The sequence below is a fragment of the Plectropomus leopardus genome, chromosome 8, assembly GCF_008729295.1.
Source record: "Plectropomus leopardus isolate mb chromosome 8, YSFRI_Pleo_2.0, whole genome shotgun sequence".
Classification (NCBI taxonomy): Eukaryota; Metazoa; Chordata; class Actinopteri; order Perciformes; family Serranidae; genus Plectropomus; species Plectropomus leopardus.
In genome coordinates this window covers 15,739,433-15,762,598 of record NC_056470.1, presented here as the reverse complement: position 1 = coordinate 15,762,598, position 23,166 = coordinate 15,739,433, and the positions used below count along the sequence as shown (strand labels likewise).

At 38.3% G+C, this 23,166-nt stretch overlaps 1 protein-coding gene across 2 annotated transcripts; it reads right to left on the bottom strand.

The window, feature by feature from the left end:
• Nucleotides 1–7,681: 7,681 nt before the first annotated feature.
• Nucleotides 7,682–18,630, bottom strand: spsb1 (splA/ryanodine receptor domain and SOCS box containing 1). Of its 2 annotated transcripts, none has more exons than XM_042492196.1 (3): nucleotides 18,446–18,630; nucleotides 12,688–13,586; nucleotides 7,682–9,247 (listed from the first exon to the last, which is right to left on the bottom strand). In XM_042492196.1, the coding sequence occupies exons 2-3, from the start codon at nucleotides 13,379–13,381 to the stop codon at nucleotides 9,120–9,122; spliced, it is 822 nt and encodes a 273-aa protein (XP_042348130.1). In that variant the 5' UTR covers nucleotides 13,382–13,586; nucleotides 18,446–18,630; the 3' UTR covers nucleotides 7,682–9,119. The 2 variants fall into 2 exon arrangements, with proteins under 2 accessions (XP_042348130.1, XP_042348131.1); XM_042492197.1 differs by having other exon boundaries at nucleotides 12,688–13,582.
• Nucleotides 18,631–23,166: the final 4,536 nt, after the last annotated feature.

Here is a 23,166-nt window from a genome sequence, read left to right as displayed (position 1 = left end):
AAACTTACTTAGGTCAAGATGAGATTTCAGGAATTCATATAATGGTTAAAATATTTCTGTTTAATTTGTTTAATTGACTATATTAATATAATTAACTTATTACACAAAGACCCTGGAGTATCTGCATAAACATTTTCCCTTTTGTGAAGTAGATATGAATCACTAAGGGTCCGTTCTCTGTTTTACAGTGGAGGTGGGGTGTGACATTCTTTTTCTTTTTTAATTATACTTTGACCCTGCCCAAAATTACAAATATTATTCGCTGAGCCTCCCTGAGTGACTGGGTGATAATGCATGACCTCCCCTACACCATAAATATTCACATTTGTCAGTAACCTTACATGTCATGCATGTGCATAATTTAATATTTTAAGAGGTTCTGGCTTGTGCAAATGTTTGTATTTTTGTTGTGTTTTTTTTTGGTGAAACTTTAAATGAGACGCGTTGAATAAAATGATATTGGTCAAATACCACTATTCTATGCTTCTGGTTGATTTTTTTAAATAAATACAATTACTTAAAGTCATATGTCCCTCCTCAAAGACAAATAAAAAGTACAAATCTCTTCCCTGTGCAAAAGTATTATTTGTTATGCCTCTCTTTTTTTCACCTCTCATTACATAACAAACAGTCCCTAACACAGAATGTGAGATGGGGGCAAAAATAACAAATGGAAAATTACTTTGTCAGGGTTGTTAATCAAAGTCTGGAGAGGTGTGTCAGAACTAACATGTTTTTGCAAATCACTGTCACATTAGTACACTGAGATCTGTTCTGAAGCCAGTTATCTTCTATTTACACCTCTTGCTGTTATAGCTGCAACCTACCTTTACAGAGACTTTTCCTACTCTGATAAGAAACTGGACACAGTAAGATAAAAACAATCCAGATAAGAGACCTCATCTTTTTCAGCAGAACAACAGAGACCTTGAATTTAATTGGAAAGGAAATATGACTCCTCCACTGTTAACTGTACTGAAATGGCCATGTGATGTTATGTTAGGCTGGCGTCCACCAATGAGACATGAGCAATAAAAGTAGGTTATGTAACTTCTGCTGTCACCCTGAAGATATCTGGATTTTAAAGCTACAGGAGGATAAATTAGGCTATCAGCTCCATGTTTGTCAGCACAGTAACGTCTATGTCATTGTATCACAACAGTCCCCTAAAACCAGCTGAACTTGCTTTTAGTCTTGTTTTGCAATCATTCATAATAACATGTTTTTCATCCTGTGTGGGCATTCTTCATTAATTCTGTGGTTCACATGCAAACAAACAAAGTGAGAGGCAAAGAGGAGCATATATTTCACATATTGCATAACAAGGTTTGGATCTCCTTTGTATGATTCCTGCCAACATGAACAAGTCTTTACATGAACTGAGAACTGATAAAAAGATCTGACTATTGGCAGCGGTTGGTAAAAATGACATTCATTATAGGTGAACGTCAGTCTTTAACACCTGGATCAACATCAGTTTTCTTGTGCAGCATTCAGATGCCTTTTATTAGCTTTTGAAACAGAGAAATGTGAGAAAATTGGTTTGATTTATTTCAGAAATGTGATGAGCAACTTGTCAAGATATTATCCCGAACAACTAAAAATAGTAAAAGGTGATAAGGAAGTCATCTGAAAATTAGTTGGGGGGATCGGCAGATATTATCCAAAAAAAAAAATAAGAGGGAAAAATGTAATTATATATTTAAAACTATGTTACAGAAAAAAGTATTTTAATTTTTAGCACTTTTTTTGAGATTTTTACCCTATTATTATTATTATTACTATTAATTTCAGGTAATTTCCTTTTTTTTACCAAGTTTTTGTTTATTCTTTGGGATATTTCTTGTTAAAGTGTTCATCGCTTTCTTTTCTTCTTTTTTTTTTTTAAAGAAATCAAGCCAATTTGCATAGGTTTCAGAGGGTTAAGTACAATCTTGAGGTAGTTGTATTTTAATTGAGTACTACAATATTTGCATTTTATTCTACTCCATACTCGTTCTCCATAACATTTTATAAGGAAATATTGTACTTGTATTTTTATTGTACTTGTATATTGTTTTTTTTTTTTTACAACTAAATGTTTGCATAAAAAAAATATGGGTGTGCTTATAAAATATAATATACAGTTAAAGACTAAAACAATGGTGCCAAACATTTGGGATCCTGAGACCTTAAATTAATTTTTTTTTTAAAAAAAACGTCTGTTGGAGTTCATTGTCACAACTCAGACGTTGGCCGTTCTATCAAGGAGACATTGTCCCTCTAAACATTTATGATAGTTTCATTTAAAAAGGCTAACTTGAGGTCCAAAGTCTTACAAATGAATACAAATGTGTCTAAAAGCAGGACTTTGTTTTTTCCTCGTCCCTGCTCCATTAATCATCTCATGACCCTCTGGCTGCCTCCAACTGTTGAATGCTGCTTACACATCAACGCCTCAGCATTAACAGTCAAATGATATTATTTATAATAATAAAATCCCTCACATGGGCGGCTTTTCTGCAGAGGGAGTACTGGTGCTTTGATACTTTAAGTACATTTTGCTAATACAACTTCTAAAGTACAATTTTGAATTAAGGACTTGTAACAGAGTATTTATACATTGTTGTATTAGTACTTTTCTGGATTCTGGATCTAAATATGCACCTCTGATAGTCACACTGGGATTCCTGATGTGTTCGACCATGAGACTGGGTGATTTTGACTGTCATGGTTATGTAGAGGTTGGAAATGCTGACACCAAGTGACCAAATATGAAACACGCAGCTACAGGACAGCTTTGCTTTTTGTTTTATTTTTAATCATTATTGTTTTTGACTCGCTAGCCTTGTTAAATTGAAGTTGCGATTTAGATCCCATTGGGGTTGCTGGGCGCTTTCAGAAATCTCTTGTACGTGTGTGTGTGTGTGTGTGTGTGTGTGTGTGTGTGTGTGTGCAAATAAATGTAGCTAAACCTAATCCTGTGCCTCACATAAAAAGATAAACCATCACAGGGATTAAAGTGTCTCAGTTTCTGTATCAGTAAACCTGTCACAGTAGCTGGAGATGGATGCATCAGTAAGAGACTCAAATCCCCCCAAGAGACTCCCATCACTCCCTGCCCCCTTTAATATTAAATTCAATCAGTGTTTGACTCACGTAGCCTACATTTAAAACCATACAGCTTGTTTGCCTTACCTTCAGTAACATTTTAAACTGACTCGTTGAATAAAATCTTGACGTGCCCATGACTCGCCCCTCCTTACAATCAATGCAGGCCTACCCCTTCACATTAAAGCTGTATATTTGTCTTTTTAAGCCTTTGAAACTTGGATCAACATCCGTTTTTTGCTGTGTTCAGTTTCAAAAGCTGTTTAACCCTTTGAAACCTTAGCATTGGTTTATATCTTTCAAAAACACGAGGGGAAAGGCAATGAGCAACTTGGCAAGACGTGTTTCATAAAGTTTTATAACAATTATCATAACTATATATTTAAAATTATTTTACAGAATTACTGTTATTATCAGAGTTTTTCTCCTCCAGGTATTTTACTTTTTTCTTTGTTGTTTTTGTTTCTTTGTTTTAAATAAAAAAAAAAAAGAAAAAAGATTGCCTTTATTATAGTGCAGTCATAGAGTGATAGGAAAGGGGGAGAGAGAATGGGGATGACACGCAGCAAAGGGCCATGAGCCAGAAAGGACTCAGCCTACATGGGACGGCCTCCTACTCACTGAGCTAGAGGCCACCTCTTCTTTGCCTTTTTTTTTTAAATTAAATTTTGAGGATGTTTTTTTTTTTTGTTTTGTTTTGTTTTTGTTTGTTTGTTGTTTTTTTTTACATTTTGCTTATTACCTTTTTTTCCAATGTTTTTGACAGAACACAAGTCGATTTCTATCTATCTGAGCACCAATGAACCTCCTGACATGTGTGCGCATATATTAAAACAGGATGTTAAATGTTAAGAGATAAGATGTGATAAGATAAGATAGAACTTTATTAATCCCAAAGGAAATTCTTGTGCCAGATTGCTCCAGAAATACAGTAGCAAAAAGAATACAACAGAGCACCAAACAGTGAAAATGTTGTCTAGCAATAATAATGTAATAATGTTAAGTAAATAGTAAATAATAATGTTTAAAAGTAAAAGTAAAAACAAAAATAAATTGCACATGGAGTTTAAAGTCGTACGCTCATCGGGGCAACGAGCAAGAAATGTCACACAAGTTGCAAGAAATTAGTAAAAGAAAATGACCTGAAGAAAATTCAAACTAAAATTGAAAAAGGAACTAAAATAAGAAGCCCGGAGAATAATGTTCAGAAAACTACATTTATAATTAGAATTGTCATAATTATATTTTTAAATCCACATTACAGACAAAAAGGATACATAAAGGCTATATCTCAATTTTCAGCACTTTTATTTATTTTTTTTAACTTTTTTGGCTTATTTCCAGGTAGATTTCTTGCTGATCTTTGAGCCATGTCTTATTAATTTACTCATTAACTTCTACCCAGGTTTTTCTAAGGAAATTAAATCAATTTGCTCAGGTTTAAATTGCAATTTAGCGTAATCCAGTGTGCCATAATATCTCTGCTTTTTGATTATCTTATAACCTTCAAGTGTTGATTAATCTTTAAAGTGTGTGACATTTAATTTTCAAGCACTATATTATATTTGTTCCGTGTAGCTTGCTGCTTGGTAAATTTCTCTTAAGTCTTTCCTTCCTTCATACACAAAAGAAGATAGATAATTAGAAATAAGTTAAATTTATGCATAAAAACTGTGTTCCTGTTTTCAGCCCCTCTCACTCACCAGGACTGTGTCATATATGAAGTCTCTTCCCAGCCTATTGTTTGTGCAATAATTCAAAGTGTGTATTTTTAATTGTATATAATTTGACTGTTAATTTTTATATAACATGTAGTGTATACCTCTTATGGTTAATAATGTGCTTCTGTGTATATGCTGCTCTTTAAACCTGCCTTTCTTTGCCTTTTTTCTAACAAGCTTATTTGAGAGACACACACACAAATTCCAGTGTGCCTGTACAGTCCACTTACACATTTTGGAAAATTAACAGTTTTAAACGTGTTGGTTATTGAACAGGGTCTCTACTTTACATTTTGTTCAGAATCACATCGTGTACTCACAGGACCAGCTGTAGAGCAGAGGACATTTTCCGACAGCTTTATGTTGTTGCTCCATCTCTCTCTGACAGGAAGGAGTTACCTTATGATTCTTTTTATTTGTTTCTAAAGCTTTATATGACCTCGCTCCCCCATGCTTTTGAGACTTTCTGTCATTTTTTTATTCCAGCCAGATCACTAAGGTCCTTCATCGCTTTTCTTTTAGATGTTTTTTATGCATCCCATAAGAGTACCAGAGAGAGTGCTTTCTATTTTTATGTCCCTTAACTGTGGAACTCACCGCCTCTGGATATCAGAACGGCAAAGCTCTCTCTGTGTTATTATAAGGAAATGAAAAACCTCTCTTTTTAATCTGGCGTTTAATTTGGACTAATGTTATTTCCCTTATTTTTAAAGGTTTTTATAACTGTAACTTCTAACTATAACTTATTTCTTTCCATGTTTGTTTTTAACATTTTATGGTTTTGATGGTGTAAAATTTAGTCTTGTAATATCATGTTGTTTGTATTTTATTTTATTTCATTTGATATTGTTTGGATTATGTTTGTATAAAAGGTGCTATATATAAAAAAAAAATATTTGGAATTGTACTATGTATGAATTGAAAGTCAAGCAGTGAAAGGATTCGGCTTCGGTGTGCTGTGGTGTGACTAAAAAAGGACAGTGTGATTGTTTTTGTTCTGCTCAAGAGTGGCTGAAGACTTTTGCATGGTAAATACTGTGTGCAGCCTGTGTGTGTGTGTGTGTGTGTGTGTGTGTGTGTGTGTGTGTGTGTGTAAATTCACTGCCTGCCTGTTTCTGTATGCACTGAAACTATAGCTATCCATAAAATAAGAAAAAATATAATGTCCATTACATTACATGAAATGGAAAATTGGCACTCTGGCAGCACAGCATAAAAACAGAAAGTAAAGCTTAAAATACATAAAATACATCAGTAAGTGTCTAACAGCAGTGGTCCTTATGGACGGGGTGGGGGGGTTATTTTATTATGCCTCCGCTGAGAGTAGCTGGATTTTTATTTTACTCTTTGTTTAATATCTTGTATTAATGCCTTTTATTTCTTATGTAGAAAGGCACTATACAAACAAAAACTTGCCTTATCTCCAGAGGGTAAAGACCCTGCACATCCACATCGGTGTTTTCCATCATTCTGGCTGATTACACCTCTGCTCAGGTTGAGTGAGGTCACGAAACTCCATGTACTGATTTTCAGGGTGCAAGCTGTCCTGGACTACTTATTCGTATTTCCCAGTTTTTGGTAAAACTGTGCGGTCAGGAACATTTACATACAAGAAGCCTATGTCTAAATGAATTAAATCCACTTCTTTAAATTGCAGTCAGTTTTAAGAAGGATGCATGTCTGAAAGAAGTTTTGGTTTCTTTAGAAATGGCTTTAACCCCTTGAAACCTGAGCAAACAGGCTTTATTGCTTTTTCAAAATCATGGGAAGAAGGCAATGAGCAACGAAAGAAGAAATGACCCAAAACTTTGCCAAAAGAAATTTTGAAAAAGTACAAGAAATTACCTAAAAAAATGCTGAAAAATAAAAGAGAGACTTTTAAAAAACAGAAATGACCTTAAAAAAGTTTTTTAAAAATGAAAATAATTTTGTAACATAATGTTAAATATGTCATTATGATAATTTCCCCCTTGCTTTTTTCTTTTTCTTTTACTTGGCATTTTTCCATAGGTTTTTAAATCTAACATTTTTAAAATCTACAAAGTTTTTCGCAATTTGTTAGTCATTTCTCACCAAGTTGCCAATTGCCTTTTTTCGCATGTTTTTGAATGAAATCGCACCAATTTGCTTTACTTTTAAAGGTTTATATAATTTGAAAGGCAACTGGAAGAATCACAAGAAAAGTGATGTTGCTCCAGGTTTCAGAAAATTAAATATTTGTTTCTAAGGATAGCAGCAAGGTACCTCAAAATTGGTCATATGTATTGTTGCAAGGTCTGTCACAATAACTACGTTTGTTGGATAAACAATGCGATAAAGAACATAATTATCCTTTTAACACCATTTTAAGCCGCTTATTTAATATTATCGCATAACAACAGAAATACAATGCAAGTATGTGTCTCAGCATAGTTTTCCTTATTCATTCCAGTCAGGCACTGTGAAAAGACATTTAGATGCTGCGTCCAAGTTTTACAATGTTGGAAAACCCTGTTTATTCATGCATCATGGTGGATAAAATTTTGGTGACATTCTTATAAACAAACACATGGGCAGTATTGAACGTTATATAGACATTACCTCAATCATTGCATTATTATAACAGTGCTAATTGTTCTTGACTTAAGATGGTTAAACAAAATTAGGAACAGATGAGACACCGACCGGCCTTAAGTAATCTGATCTATCAAGTTCACATAATGTAATTTCACTACCTATTAAGGAAGTTAGAAACTTCCTTAATAGGTTTCAGGTTTTTATTCTCCTCTTTAGTACCTTTTGAAGCCATCATTTGCAATATTTTGTCCATCCCCTGTAGCTTGTTGAAATGTTCAATGTAGATTCCCGTACGATACACAATACACAAAAAATACTTTGAAATAAACTTTAATAGATACTTGCAAACAAAATCTACAACAAGGAATACAAAATAAAATGGAAGCTGCAAGCAAGGAGAATAAGGTGTGGCACAGTGTGTCCACATCCAGCTGAGTGCTGAACACAGACCACATCTGCACATTTAAAAATACTAGTCAACAGGTCTACGATATGGCATTTGACAATGTGTTGGCAATCTGATCTTTTATTACATTTGTGCAGCACTTTGTGGATTGTCTTTTTCTGTAGTTGTGTTCCCCTAAATCTGAACTTTGCAGATTCAGGCACAACATTGTTCAACTACTGTTCCCCGAACCCCCTTTTCTTCCCTTAACATGTCAAAAAACACAAACACTACATCAATGGTTCTCAGCTATGTGCCAGTGAGACCCAAGAGTAGCAGGTTGATGTGAATATTTCATTGGTTAGTTTCCATTCTCTGGCTGAATATGTGCAAACCAGTGAAATCAACTGATGAAAAAAACAACAAAAAAAACAGCACTCTTGGGCCCCTACAGCATGTGGTTGAAAACTACTGTTCTACAAAAAGCAGGAGTGACAGAGTAGATTTTTTTTTTTTTTTAAAAAAAGACGTGACTGTATTGAGAAAGATTTCCTGCAGATGCATGCTACAAATAATCACAGTGACATTAGCCTTCCGTTAAAATTTCTGCTGATGTTGTTCCTGTCGGATGCCTTGATGGTAAGCAATGGGGCACACTTCCATATCGCAGAGAAACCTGATAGTGCAGTGGGTGGTCGGAGCTGCTCTTCAGCTGCCTCACAGTGCATTTATCCACACTGCACTACAGACTAACGGTGGAGTGGTCAGCATCTTTCTGTGTGGTGTGAACTGAAGTGTTATTTAGTGTCCATTTAAAAACCACAATTTCTAAAAGCAACTAGGATTTCATGTTTGTAATTTGAGAGGTTGATGTGTGTCTTCTGCCACCTTGTGGTCAGGCACTGGCAGTGCACTTCTGCACCAACTTTCAAAGTGTCATTTCCACCACACTATTTTGTTTTAGCACAACCAATAACATTTTAAAAAAAAGGCTACAGTATAGAAATTCATTATCATACAGTCTTGAGGTCACACAGCAGAGATACTGACCACATATGCCACATTCACCTACAAACTGGAGGAGGTACACCAACATGGTGACTGTCAGGGCATCGTCTGGATCAGCATGTGCATAGTGTTCAGTGATTCCTGATTTTATAAAGTTAGAGAATACAATTGCAAAGAGTCATAAAAACATGATAAGAAACTCATAAGGGTGCCCAGCTGCTGACACAGAAGCATACTTGTTGAAGGCTGAGTCAGTCCTGGAGCAATGTTGTCAAACGGGTTAAACCCAAGAAGGATCCCAGAGAAACACGAGAGAGAGAGACAGGGGTGTGCCGAGTATGTTGCAACCATCAGCGCCGTCATTGGTAGAGCAGGTAGTTCTTGAGAGAGGCTGGCAGGGGCAGTCTATGGATTTCGCTCAGACGGTCTCGTCCTAATGCCACCCTCACAGAACGCCTACACAGGTCCATCAGAGAGAGGGGTTCAGCTGTGGGGGAGACAAGGAGGGAGGAGGTGTGAGGAGGAGCATGTTTCATGTGTTAGCAGTGACTGAATCTCATTTCAGGAGTGTGTCTGATCTGAGAGGCACAGCGTATGATGTGTCAGACACATAAAGCGAACACAGCGTATGAGTGACCTGTTACAAAAGAGGATGTAACAGCATTACAACCTTTATCCTCTCTATTGCCACGGAGAGCTCAATACGAGCTTCTGTGGGCCATAAAGTCGCTGTTGTATTGTGATAAAAATTAGCCAAAATCTTCTGAAAGGATTTGCATGAAATTTTGTTGTCGCCACCAGTCGATTTGATGCGCAACATTTGATCTGTTTTGTGCTTTAAAATTTAGCAAATAATTGCGAAAATTGTCATTTTAAATGGCCTCAGTGCATGCAGCCTCCATGAAAGGAAGGATGTTCAGGGAGAGAATTCACACTGATGTGATATATATATATATATATATATATATATATACTTCTTATCAGGGCTGCAAATAATAATTATTTCCATTATCTATTAATCATAATCAATAATGTCAGTAATTTTCTCAATTAATTGATTAGTTGTTGGTCCATAAAATGTCAGAATGATTAATGTTGATTGTTGAATTGTTTCCCAAAGCCCGAGATGACATCCTAAAATGTATTGATTTGTCCATAACCCAAGACATTCAGTTAACTGTCAAAGTCGATTAAAGAAAGCAGAAAAAAAAGAATTTTATAGATTTTTATTTCTTTAAAAAATACTCAAACTAATTAATCGATCATCAAATTAATTGGTAATTAACTTAATAGTCTATAACTCATTGATTAATTGCTGCAGCTCTAATAATGATAGACACCTAGTTAGACGCCTAAAAAATTTCAAATGCATTTCCAATACAATCTCTAAGTTTCACTATTTTCACCAAAACAATACTTTTTGGAAACCTGACAAATCCCTTTTAATTTCATAAATTAACCAAAAATCTTAAATACAGTTGCTTATTTTTAAGCAGCCATATATTAATTGCAAATACTGTCTAAAATTAATCAAATGTGTTTAAATAAGGAAATATATGATCAGAGAATAAACAAACAAGATGTTCAGCAGCATATTTTAGTATTTGACGTTTTGTGCTATAGAGAGATTTTGTTGTGCCTTTAAAGAGTATTGATGTTCACTATCCAGCCCTGTGAGGTATTTTCCCATTATTTTTTGGCTTTAGATCTAAAAACTGAGCCAGAAAAAAGAAATCTGTATTCTTTAGCTGCAATGCCAACACTGCTTTTTGGACCCAAACAGCCACAGATTAACTACATTTTGCAACACAAACGGTTTATAACATCAACATATAAGATCAGGGATTTCCCCGCTCTACATCCAACAGCAAGAGGAATGTCGTACAGTTGAAGCTGGCTGTTGTGCATATCACTGCATCTGTACTGCTTCTTTTCCACAGGCCCAAACTAGGTCAAGGGATCTGAGCTGAACATAAAAATCTAATGAGCACACAGCACTTGGGACGTGTGGGTAGTGCAGCATGTTGTGATGAGCACCTATGTTTCCTCATTTAAAACTCATGACCCTTTCACCATGAAATAGATGGGATTAATCCAATTAAAAATCAATTTATATTTGTCTGGGGGAAAAACAAGCAGCTTGTTTTTTGTGCATAAATATTTAAGAGGTTTTTCACTGCTGCAAAGATGGCCCGTTATAAAACTAGGCCGTCTATGCAGCAGAGAGAGGTAAATACTTTTTACACTGGTGCTATGTGACCAGAGAAAACAGAGAAAGGGAAATGTGGCATTTGCTTTTGCTTAAGAGGCAGAAAACCTACAACTACCACAATGCACTGCGCCACAACGTACCAATAAACACTCCCGCCGGTGGTTGATGTTATAGGAGCTCATGCATTTCACACAATGGCAGCTGGCTGGTAACACACAATGTCGTATTACAGTTAAACGGTAAATTGAAACATATTTCTAAAAACAATAGGGGCGAGAAATATGCGGTGCAGTTGGTTTACATTTGATCAGTTTTGCTGTCTAATATTAGTTTTTTTTTAAACGTTTACACAATACAGAAAACAGGCACCCACTTCCTTTTCACAAACATTTGCTGTTACAGCCAATCACAGCACTGGAATTTGTTTCTGAAAACATTTAGGGGAGAAATTGGCAGTGCAGTAATTTAATCTTGGTTTACATGTTGTCAGTACAGCCTGCTTTTACCATCTGATCTGAGTTTGGTCCAAGTTTGAGAGAGAGAGAGGATCAGGAAGGTCTCTTGATCTGCAGTGGCAGCATGGGTGGTGGCCACAAAAAGCATAAGTAGTACACCATGTATACTTCCTATACAAAAATCCCTCCACTGGCGAGCTGTTGAGTATTGAATCCAGTTCAGAGTTCTCATTCTCACTTACAGAGCACTACTCAGTCGCCCCCCCCCCCCCCATGTGGCTGAATTTCTTCACAGCATATTCTACAGCTCGCCTCTCTTCAATCAAATGTGCAAAATTTGTTGTCTGTCCCTCTCCTTAAACATGTGGTCATCGAGGTTTTTTAGGCTGTTGCACCTAAATTTTGGAATGCTCTCCCTGCACCGTTACAGTCTGCTGACTGTGGTTTCTTTTAAAAGTCAGCTTAAAACATACCCGTTGAGTAAAATAGCTAACTTGTGCACTAGCTCCGTATTCTGTTGTGTTTTTAGTGTGTTCTTGTTGTTGTATTATATTTTTATGAACTGTGCAAAACAGTTTTGTATTTTTAAATGCGTAGCTCGGGTTGTCACCTATTTCTCTGTGCTTGCTTGATGCGTGTTGCATATTGCACTTGTGAAGCACTTTGTAACCCATGTCTGTGAAAAGCGCTGTGTGAATACAATTTATTAACTTACTTATATGGAGAGGGGAGGATCTGGGCACTGGTTAGATGGAGGGAAGATGACCAGAGTTGACTGACACATACTACCCACACTGCTATAATACAAAGCTGGTTGAAAATCAGCAGTAGTATCCCTTTAAGGACCACTGGATGTTTTTAAGGCCATAAACACTAACATCTATAACGAAGGCGCCATAGCTCAGTTTAAAACAAAAAGCAAAGATCCTTAGTTAGATCAGGGCACTGTGACATCGTTATAATGAAAGGTGAATCATGGATTCAGTTAAATATTAATTTATATGAATGTGCTGTGTAACTGCTTTACATAATAGGTGGGGAGCCAGCAACGCTGATGTAAGTCTGCTCTACAGTAACCTCTGCAGTAATACGTCCCGCTTGGGCAGTGTGACAAACCCTTAACTGTCTCACCTTTGTTTATTGCATTAATAAATACTGCCACTGCTTATGTAAGAGCCGAACACAAGACATCATACATGGCAAAACACTGTCGCTCCTGAGAGAAAAGAAAAACAGAGTATTATTAAAGTTTGTACTTACGATCAAGTCCGTTTATGTACCGGATTCTTATTTCACAGTGTCCCCACACGGCGCTCACCACTGGGTACAGCTTCCTGCCCTTTAGTCCTCTGAATGCTACCCCTAGATAATGTCCGTCCACTATGTAACCAAGAGTCCCCTCATCCATGTCCAAGACTACTAAGAGCGAGTCTGGTATTATGAAGGTGTCGTCTGGCTCGAGGAAGGCCGGGTAGGTTATTCCTGGGTGATTCTTGCCGTCGTGGAAGAGTTTACTCCTGCACAGGTCCCAGCCCCAGGACTCTGCATTGCTTCCCACCAAAGCTGTGTAGCCCACCGAGTGTAGCGGGGCGTCACTTGTAGCCACTCCGACCACAGCGTGCGTGCCCCTCTGACGCATAGCCCAGCTGATTTCCCACACATGCAGTCCCCTCGTGTAGCCAACACGGCCCCGGATGGCGTCCGTGCTCTGCGCCACGGGGTGCCTGTGAAACACCAACTTGTTGTCGTCCTTGACGAAGATGTTGAGGGAGCGGTCGTCGTTGTTCCACGAGTGCTGGACCTGGACGTCCACACTGGCGGGTGGCATGTCCAGCAGCAGATCCAGTCGAGACGGCTTGGTGTGACTCAGGGCCTGTAGCTCCAGCTTCAGGGGGCTGAACGCCGGATCCCGCATATCAATGGTTTTAATGCCACCTGGGACTTTCTGCCCCATGCTCTGGGTGGTTATAGCAGCTCCCTCTTCCTCCTCCTCCTCCTCCTCCTCCTCCTCCTCCCCCCTCCACAGAGACTAATGGGGGGAGTAAACAGCCTCAGACCCTCTCCTCCACTGTGCTCCTGCAACCCCAAGAAGGAGGTTTGTTGCTCCCCCTTATCACTGCAGACAGCGAAGGTCGCACCAGATGTTTTTTGGAGCCTACCTGGACAGATTAAAGGAGATAAAGCAGATAAGAAACCAGTTCAGCATTAACTAATCTAATCAGCATTCTTTCTGTTTGGATCCAAGGAAACTAAAAAGAAGGAGCAGCCATGAGTCAGTCAGTGGGTTTCCATTAAAAATGATTTGCGCAAATTGAAATTGTGACTATAAAATACACCTAATGGAAACGCATCAATTTCGAAAAAACTCTTGAAACCCACTTATCGCAAAAAAGTTTGTACTTTCGAGATGTAATGTTTGAGATGATTTGAAAAAAAAAAACATATTTCGCAATGAAGTCACGTAACATCCCGAGAGAAGTCGCATAACATCATTCAGTGGAAACGCTGTCATCCTGCAATTGCGTTGTATTGATATTTCAAAAATAAAGCTTAATTTTTGTGCATATCTGTAATGGAATGAAATGGGGCAAGCGCTGAAAATGACATTATAACCCATCATATTCTTGTATTTGCAACTTCTTTTAAGATTACTTTTTGGCATTTTTGCCTTTATTACATAGGACAGACTAAGTGTGAGAGCAGGAACAACATGCAGCAAAGGCCCACAGACTGGCAGGCTGGCAGGCTGGAGTCGAACAGGCGGCTGCTGAGGCCTCTGTATATGGGGCGCTCGCTCTACCAAGTGAGCTAATAGGCACCTCTTGTTGCAGCTTTGACAGAAAAACCCTTCCACTGGATTAAAAAGCACACAGTACGTGATGTTTCCTGGCATTTTTATCTAAATATGTGCATTTGTTTACCTGAATAATAATAAATAAAAAATATATATGATGGGTTATGGTGTACTTTGCCGTGTTTGATTCCTCAAATGCTGGCACTTGCTCATGACCTTTCCTTTTTTTTTTTTTAGTTTCCTTGGTTCAGACCAGAAAACCTTAGCATCAAATCCTACAAAAACAGCAACCTGAACACAAGGTGCATTCTGAGTCTGTCTTTAAAAATGCTCTATAATGGCCACAAAATGGTACATCTGCCGTAATTACATCATACTGCATTTATTGGAAATGTTACAGTGCATGTTTACATCTAATGGTAAATTTCCTCAATGGTTTAACTAGCCTCATTTGATTATCAGCAGACAACAACTAATATTAGCTGCAGGGCTGTTAAGCATCCTCAAAAGTGTCTTTGTACTCATGTGATGTTTAGTGTATAAAACATAAAGGCGGCAGTGTCCCATGGCCTCAAAAATCTGAGATGTACTGATTGAATACCGAATTACACGGATAACATTATCATTACACATCAGCAAGAAAACACGTATCTGCTGACTGGGTCAGAGACGCACGACTGGTGTGAGATACTTTTTAAAAAAACCATCTGAAGTGAATATAAAGTCTGAATCAGTCACACTGTATGGCCTCGTTTTCACTCCCTACTAGTTCAACTATAACATCAAGTCGACCAAGACAAACAAGACCATCCAGTTTCTGCCACTCAGTCAAAAACGTATTTGCCATTGATTGAAAAGATTATGTATAATGGATTGGGCTATTTACAGACAATGGTGTGGCCTATATACAGTGTCCCATTGAAAGGCAACAGTTCAACATGTAAAATGATTCATGTTAGCGGCTGTTTACCCACAGGCTTTCTTAACACACGGGTAACTGTGCTTGTATGACAATATATACTATAAGACAATATGAATGTGTTAACCATCATACCACACTGTTTATGTTACCAATCAATGAGGCATTTTTGCATACACGCAGAACTTGAAAATAATAGTAAATCATAGTAAGTCTGGAATTGAATTTTCTGGATAAAACCAAAAAACAGTCTGTCTGATTATTTGACCTTTTCCCAAATCTATTTTTCTTTAAAATATTGCGACATCAAATTACGTATACCTCGATAAGCATTGTATTCATACAGCACTCATTCATATGCTTAACAATATCAGCATGAAAAATTAGTAAGGTTCCTGCTAAAAAATACGTAAATGTATCAACTGAAGAGGACTGTGCTTATTTGATTTTTTTGTTTACCCACAGTTAAAACAAAAATACATTATCCAACAGTGGTCCAATTTTGGCATAAATATTTGAAATTGCGCTTTAAAGCATTATGTTTGCTTCATTGTACTTTAATTCTGTTTTTGAGTTATCCAACTATAATTGTAACAATAAAAGAAAACATCTGATTCGATTGCTGAGCTGTACTTACTGTGGGGGAAAATTCAATTTTCATCATTAGAATTCCACAGATGTGCACTTGTAGACATAAGACATGTTGGATAATCAACTAAAAATAGTTATGAGCAAGTTTTCCTATTTAGGGACAACTGCAGACCCACATAAGACCATGAAACATGTCAACATTTTCATATGAATTTAAATGTACCTCATCCACAGATCAAAGAGCTGTACAAAACAAGGATCCATTAATTATAACACAACCAACTGAAAGAAGAGTAACATCATACCTTGAGCCAATATTCTGATCATCGGCTCCTCCCAGTTTATGTTACCGTTACATATGTAACCATTACACACCCATGTTATTATATTGCTTGGTGACTCATTTTGAATGAGGGATGACAAATAACATGAAAAACAAACAAACATTCAAACCTGATTTGATTAGCTGTCCTCAGTTTCAGGCATTTTTTGATCAAGCAGAGTCAATTCTAGAAATCGTGATAACACGAGGTTGCCAATTTGGACCAGTTATCAAACAGCCACAACAGAAAAAAAGAGGGGAAAAACTCCAGCCATTTCTCATTATATGGTTGTCTAGTCAGAAGGCAACAGGAAGAGCAGTAATAAAACGTCTGGCTTAAAGAAATAAAAAAGTTCTGACGTGTTTGAGGGAAACACTGAGGGACTCAGCTCTTTTGAAGCCGGAGCAGTTTCAGGAACGCAGAAACTTGACAATAAAAGCCTAAAGAAATAACCTGCCGCGCTTGACTTCACTGTCTCAATTACAATAGACTGCAGCTGTGACAGGCACTTTTTGTAGAGCCTAAATCTAGCTGTTGAACGACAGCTAATTTTTACATTTCATTTGAGAGTTGAAATGAATGCCAATTGGACTGACTCAGTTCAACAAGCAGGGCATTCTTTTATCGTAAAAACTGAGCTTAGTCAGAAACCCCACCCTCAGAATAAAGTATCAATATCTCAGAGACATATAATGTGACTTTTTGTGGCCGCAGGTGTGACTACTGCTGCTCTTTGGTCTTGGTGCTACTGCCTGTGTTGCAGCTAGGCTGAAGAGAGCATTGTGTAATGTGGAAAACGGTGCTGCTGGGAAGGCCACTCTAATTGAATTGTAGACAAGAGTTCATTGAGAAGTGCTTTGGCTCTTCTTCTAATACAAGTAAACAACCATTTAAATGGGTCATGTCTCCTCAGTGATTGGAAAACAGGAGGGAAGAAAAAGCAAGCAGCGGGTGGCCAGCATCTGAATGTAAACAATCTCTTTTTCAATGCCTGTCCAACATTCAGGGCAGAGTGAAACATGTTAATTTGCACACTCTTTGAGGCAGGAGTTTACCACTCCTCTCCCCGTGGCAAAGGGCCCACCTTCCAACACAACAGTAAATCAAAACTAACAGAACAATAAGAGGTCTTCCCACATTTACCTTGGACTTCAAAACAAACATGCCCATTAGTAGCTTAAAAGGTGGCTTGTAGAGGGATATATTTGGGCTGGGATCCTGGCCCAGCATGGTTGGGGTTCCTGGGCCCCTGGGATGGTTTGGAGCTTATTAAAATGCAAGAGGAAGGGCTCGCTGGATTTGCTGAGCCAAGGAAACACTTGTCTCTATTGTAAGGCCTAATTTAGACCGAGCCCACCTGAACTTAAGCTCAAGCTTGTTTGTTGACCTGTTGAGTACATAAAGCTCAAGATTTACCAAAGATAAAGTCATCCATTGTATGGGTGCAAAGCTTTCAAGTGTTACACAGAAAACTGTTGCCAAACACAGTCATTTCTGTGTCCTATCATAAAATTAAAACCATATTTGAGGCTTGAAAGGGGCCAACACATTTTGTGTTGCAAGTTTTCTGTTTATTCCTACAGGTAATTTTGGAGGGTGTAATCTATGGCGATTTTACAGTAACACATTAGCCTAAAGTGAGACTTGTTTTCTAATATTTGCTCTATACTCGCTGATATCAGTTCTTAGGACAGAAAATACTATATCAAGACACCTTTGAGTATAATGCAAGCAATACATGTCAACAGTAGCATTAACTTCAAAAATACTATAACATCAAACCAACACCTCTTTTAAAAATACACTTAAAGTGACCATAATAAAGTAAAATATATAGCGTGTTGTTTTCATTATTAAAAGATAAATGTATCGCAAAAAACGGCTAACTGAGTGTATAGGCCCTCTAGACAAGTTACCCCATATAATAGCTTGTCATGCTAGCTAATGTAAAAGTAGCCTAATCTTCAAATAAGCTCTCGTGGGCCAGGTAGCCGTGTGCTTCAGGCTCGTGGTACGTCCACGCGCGACCACCGACAGGAGCAGCGCGTGAATCGAACGTTACCAAAGGTTGATTTGGAACGTTGTTTCTGTTAAACCTGAAGCTCGAGCGCGTTCGAAACGTTTGTTATACAACAAGCAGCAGAAACCGTGTTAGCATAAACAGCAACACAACATAGCTAATGTCAATGAGGAGCCAAGACAAAAACAACTCGTCGCTCTTTCAAAACTGGACGATTTTAAAGAGACAACCCATTAAAGGTGTTGTTGTCGATATCGAGTGTGTAAATATGATGCGCAGAGAAACACAGAAACCGAAATAAGCGCTTCGGCAGCCACCATATGAGCAGAAAACAGGGGGAGAAGGAGGTGAAAAGCACACGGCAAACAGACCTTGTTGAGTTGGGGGACAACGGGGTGGACGAGACCGGGAGAGGCGTCAGAGGCTTCACCTACTCCATCGTAGTTTTCTGTTTCCTTGTCGTCTTAATTACCTTTTACCATTTCAGGCTGGACATGAATTAGGTGAAATGATGATGGCTGCTCTCTAACATCTCTCGCATCACGTGGTAAAATGCTCCCAGCTGCTATGCTAGATTAGGACCTCCCTACTGACGGTCTAAGAAAAGTTCGCTTCATGTTGGCATTGCAGTTAATGCAGATGTTATGTTTCTTTGTGTGTGTCGTTGTTTTATTTATTAAACTATGCACATATTTCATTTTCACAGTTGGCATGTAAACTTTGATTTGGAATCTATAAATCTGAAAAATGTAATCTTTCTCATTGATTTAGCCTAAGTCACATTCACTAATACTTTCTATGCAAGGGGCCTTACACTCATATATTTTTTTTATCATTTATTACCTTTTGCAATGTTTTCTCTCAAAACTTTCAACATATATTTTTCTTAAGTGTTTTTTATCATCTGAAAAGCCCTTTTGGCAGCGTAGTTGTTATAATAATAATAATGATGATGATAATAATAATAATAATAATAATAATGCACGTTTATGTTTATGTAAAGAGAAAAAAGGAAACATACCGAGAGAGAGAGAACAAAATGGTTCACAGCTTCAACTCATCGGAAAAGTAAGACTTGTTATTAAATTTAGAATATGTGGTGGTAGCTACTTCATACCCAAAGTATTAACATGGCTACAATAAAAACATACAATAAATGTCGTTTTTCATTTTTCCCATCGCAGTGAAATATATGCTGATTGTCATTTGTTTATCCATGACTTCAGTTGTTTAGTGAAAAGCTCTTCCCAATATAAAACTAACTTCAGTGCAGTGCATCACCAGCACAGGACCCTTTTAATGAGTAACCGAGCAGCACTGGGCTCACACGCTGTCAGGTAGGAAATCAAACACTGTCTATTTACATCTTTGAGAGTTCGACAGAGAGGCAAGAAAATTTACATTAATTTATAACCAAGGAGGCGTTATCAATGGTATTGATGTTAGATTCCCCAACAAATGTGTGTTTTTGTTGGGTTTTTTTTTTTGGTTTTTTTTTTTTTAAAGATTCTTAAAGGGGAACACCCCCAAATTTAAGAATTCCAACATCATATTTCAACATCCTAGGAAATCTCGATCAAAATTTGTTAAGATGGGTTACTCTCTCTCAAAGCAGAAACCAAACTAAGTCTCAACTTGTGACATCATCAAGTGTAAAGTCTGGAGCTGCTCCATAGACAATGAATGGTAGCCTGATTTTGAGGACCCACAGAGTGTTTTATTTACCTAAATGAGCTTTATTCTATCGTGGCATTATCAGTTCTGAACAGAAAATGTACGCCTGTACAACAAATCATCTGGGATGTTGTGTTAATAACAACAATCACTTCCAGGTAGATTGCTGGAAGTTTATTTGATATGCGGGGATATATGACATTTTGGTTGTTTATGAAAATGTCTCAACTGCAATCAGTCATTGTATCAAATCTAGCCCATATTAGACAACAGTTGGGACTGGCCCAAAGCGGGCAAGGTGACCTGGAATCTGTTTAAACAGGATAATAGGTCTTTTTGGTGCACTGAATCACTCAAATTTGTTTATTAGAAAGAATTGTTCAAGAGATTTTTTCACCAAACCGGCCACCTATACATATTACTGACCCGCAAGCTGAAGTTCTACCCTATTACGTGTAACATGTACATTTTCATGACACGTAATTATGTAAACATGTTTATTTCTGCTCTTAAATTGGGCATTTTAACCTGTAGGTCTCATGGGATTGACACTGTTTTGGAGCCAGCCTCAAGCGTCCAGTCGATGAATTGCAGTTTTTGGTACATCCACATTGGTTTTGGAGGTCGTCACTTAGTTCGCTCACCCAAAAGACCTGTTCTTTTAAATAAAATGTAAGCAAACGGCACAACTCTAGAGTGGGACAATACACATCTGCAAGATTAAATAAAACATAAGCTGCGGATACTTTCGCTTCCCTGGTTGATGAAAAGCTGCTTTAGGCTGCTTTAGGCTTAAACCTAAAGTGGTGACGGGTTTAAGTTCATTGTATGTTCGTGGTATCTACTGTGTAGCTATGCAAAATATATATTTCTGTTTTGTGGCGTGCTTGTGTCCTACTAAAATGCTTTGTTGGACAGTATTATGGTCTGTGCTGAGGGTATGCGTTTGATGTGTGATGGCGAAAAAAAAACATAATTGCTAATTCACACTCCAGCCTCTCTCCCTCTCTCTCTCTCACACACACACACACACACACACACACACACACACACACACACATCACATGACCAACTCCAGCAGGGGCATGACATTATCGACAGCACCAGTGAACCATGATTGCTCACACACTGACACACTGGGGCACTTTTTTGTTTGACTTGACCTTCAGGCCATTCAGTCCCTCGCTGACACAGTTTAAAAAAAACAGAATAACGTTAAGACGAGTGGAGATCCTAAACGTCCGTCACTGCTGATCAGTAAGTCAGGATCATACTCCCCTGACTGACACACTGACCCCCAGGGGAATGTCAAGTATGGTGACTGACGGCCGATTTGGACTGACAAGGATGATGCAAGCTGCATGCATGACCTTCATGCGCAGGACAACTGATGCAGTCACTCCTAATCTTTCAAGCAAATATCTCCAGTAACACGAGCTTCTTTATAAAAAACAAAGTCCATTCATAAAAGGGAATGGAAACAAGCACAGTCATTTTTCCCATAATAGCGACCAAGCAAAAAATTGTCAACTCGTTTTTAGTGTTATTTTGTGTAGCCTGCTCAGAATTTCCCCTAAATCTGCAGCCTGGTGTGACTCACAGCGAACACATGCACCAAATTTCACCTGAGTATTGGGAAATATCAGGACACTGTTGCCATCTAGTGGTTTCTCTGGATTAGACACCTCCTGCTTGAGCTTAGAGCCTCACATTAGGTTATTAACTCAGTCTGCATAACGCAGATTCATTCATCACTCATTCAGAGTAACATTGCTTTGCTTGAATCATAATACAAGTGGCACATGTGCTCATCCTGAACAAGTGCTAAAAGCTGGAAAGATGAATGGTTGACTGCTGAATTAACATCCTTCTCCTCCTCACTTCCTTCTTAACTTAAGCACTCATGCAGATTTTTCTCCCATTCAGCATCTGATTTTTCTGTGACAAGGACCGGAATTAATAGGACATTTAAAATGACCTTATTTGTCCACTGTGCGAGGCATCTGAAGGTAATATGGCTCGTTTTACATCCTCAGTGGGGAACATAGCTCGGCGGTTTGAATTACTTTCCCCTCAGCTCGTCTCCCAGTGAAAATCCCATTTTCCCATGCGGTGATGGTGCAATGTGCTGAGCTTGGTGATATCTCAGGGCCCCTCCACAGTGGAGGGGGGAAGCGCAGACATGCTTACTGCCTCCCTTTTAGAAACCATCATTTCAGCAGGATCGATAGTACGTCCCACTCCACGGCTGGCAGAGTGCACTGCCTCTATAGGGGGGTTGGTGGGGGTTATGTGTGGACAGCTGCACCAAGGCAAGTCCGAGCAGCACTCGCAGCCAAGGTGAATGATCGCATGCTGCGTCAGACACTCGGCTCCTCACTTGATCCGAGATGCAGTTTCTGAGGAGGACCAGTGGGTGGATGCTGTCCTCAAGTGATGGTTGCAGTTGCAGGCAACATACTGATGAAGCAGAACTAGTTCAGCTGCCAGGTACCTTATGTTCAGTTTTTTTTGCCTCTACGCTGACTCACAATTCTGCATTGAGAAGAGTGAAGATCTGCAACCAATGCAGCTTGCATAAACCCCTCCTGATGCCTTTTTTTTCTCCCCGAATCGTCCTACACCTCTTTGACTGTATTGGAGGTTGGGCACTCAAATAGATTCATGCTGTAGGTGAGGAGACTTCTCCTATTTCAGTAGATGGCTTGCAATATAAGACCTGTGCAGTCTAGCTTTGTAAAGCAGAAATCTTTGGACAGCTATATAAATAATCCACAGTTCTTAGAGTGGTGGACATTGGAGAGTGCGGTGTAGAAAATCATTCACTCCCACTTATATTTTTGATAATCCCACTTATATTTTTGACTGTTCACTAAATTTAAAAATGCTGCTGCAACTAACAACTTTTTTAAAAATGGTGAGTTAATCGCATTACATTTTTTAACATTTAATCGATTAATCATTTTAACCCACTGGTTCCCAGCCTGGGGGTCCCAACCCCTCTGCGGATAACCAAAGCTGTTGCCTGTAGGAAGATCTGCCTCTGCAGGAAGCCTGTATCTCAGCATTTTATTCATTTCTTTGAATAAAATTATTTTTAACTTTTAGATATTATTAAAGATATACACATAAAAGGAAACTCACAGGGTAAGGGCACAGTGAAGACTTTAACATAAACTATATTCACAGAGCCCTCCCTCTCTGCTAAACATCCTCATCCTGCATTAAAGAAGTATGTAGAGTCAGAGAGAGAAAAAAACACTGAATTTGTCCCCATGTGCAGAGGCTGTGTCCTCGCCACAGCAGCCGTGGGTTTGTTTCCGGCCTTGGCCCTTTGCTGCATGTCATTCTGTCTCTCTCTATCTCCCCTTTTCAAACTTAAACTGTCCTGTCTGAATAAAGGCAAAAAAAGCCTAAA

Coding starts and splice junctions, on each gene's coding strand:
- spsb1 (XM_042492196.1), bottom strand. CDS start 13,381: ATGGGGCAGAAAGTCCCAGGTGGCATTAAAACCATTGATATGCGGGAT. Junction 9,248..12,687: donor GTACATAAACGGACTTGATC/GTAAGTACAAAC, acceptor TCTCCCCCACAG/CTGAACCCCTCTCTCTGATG.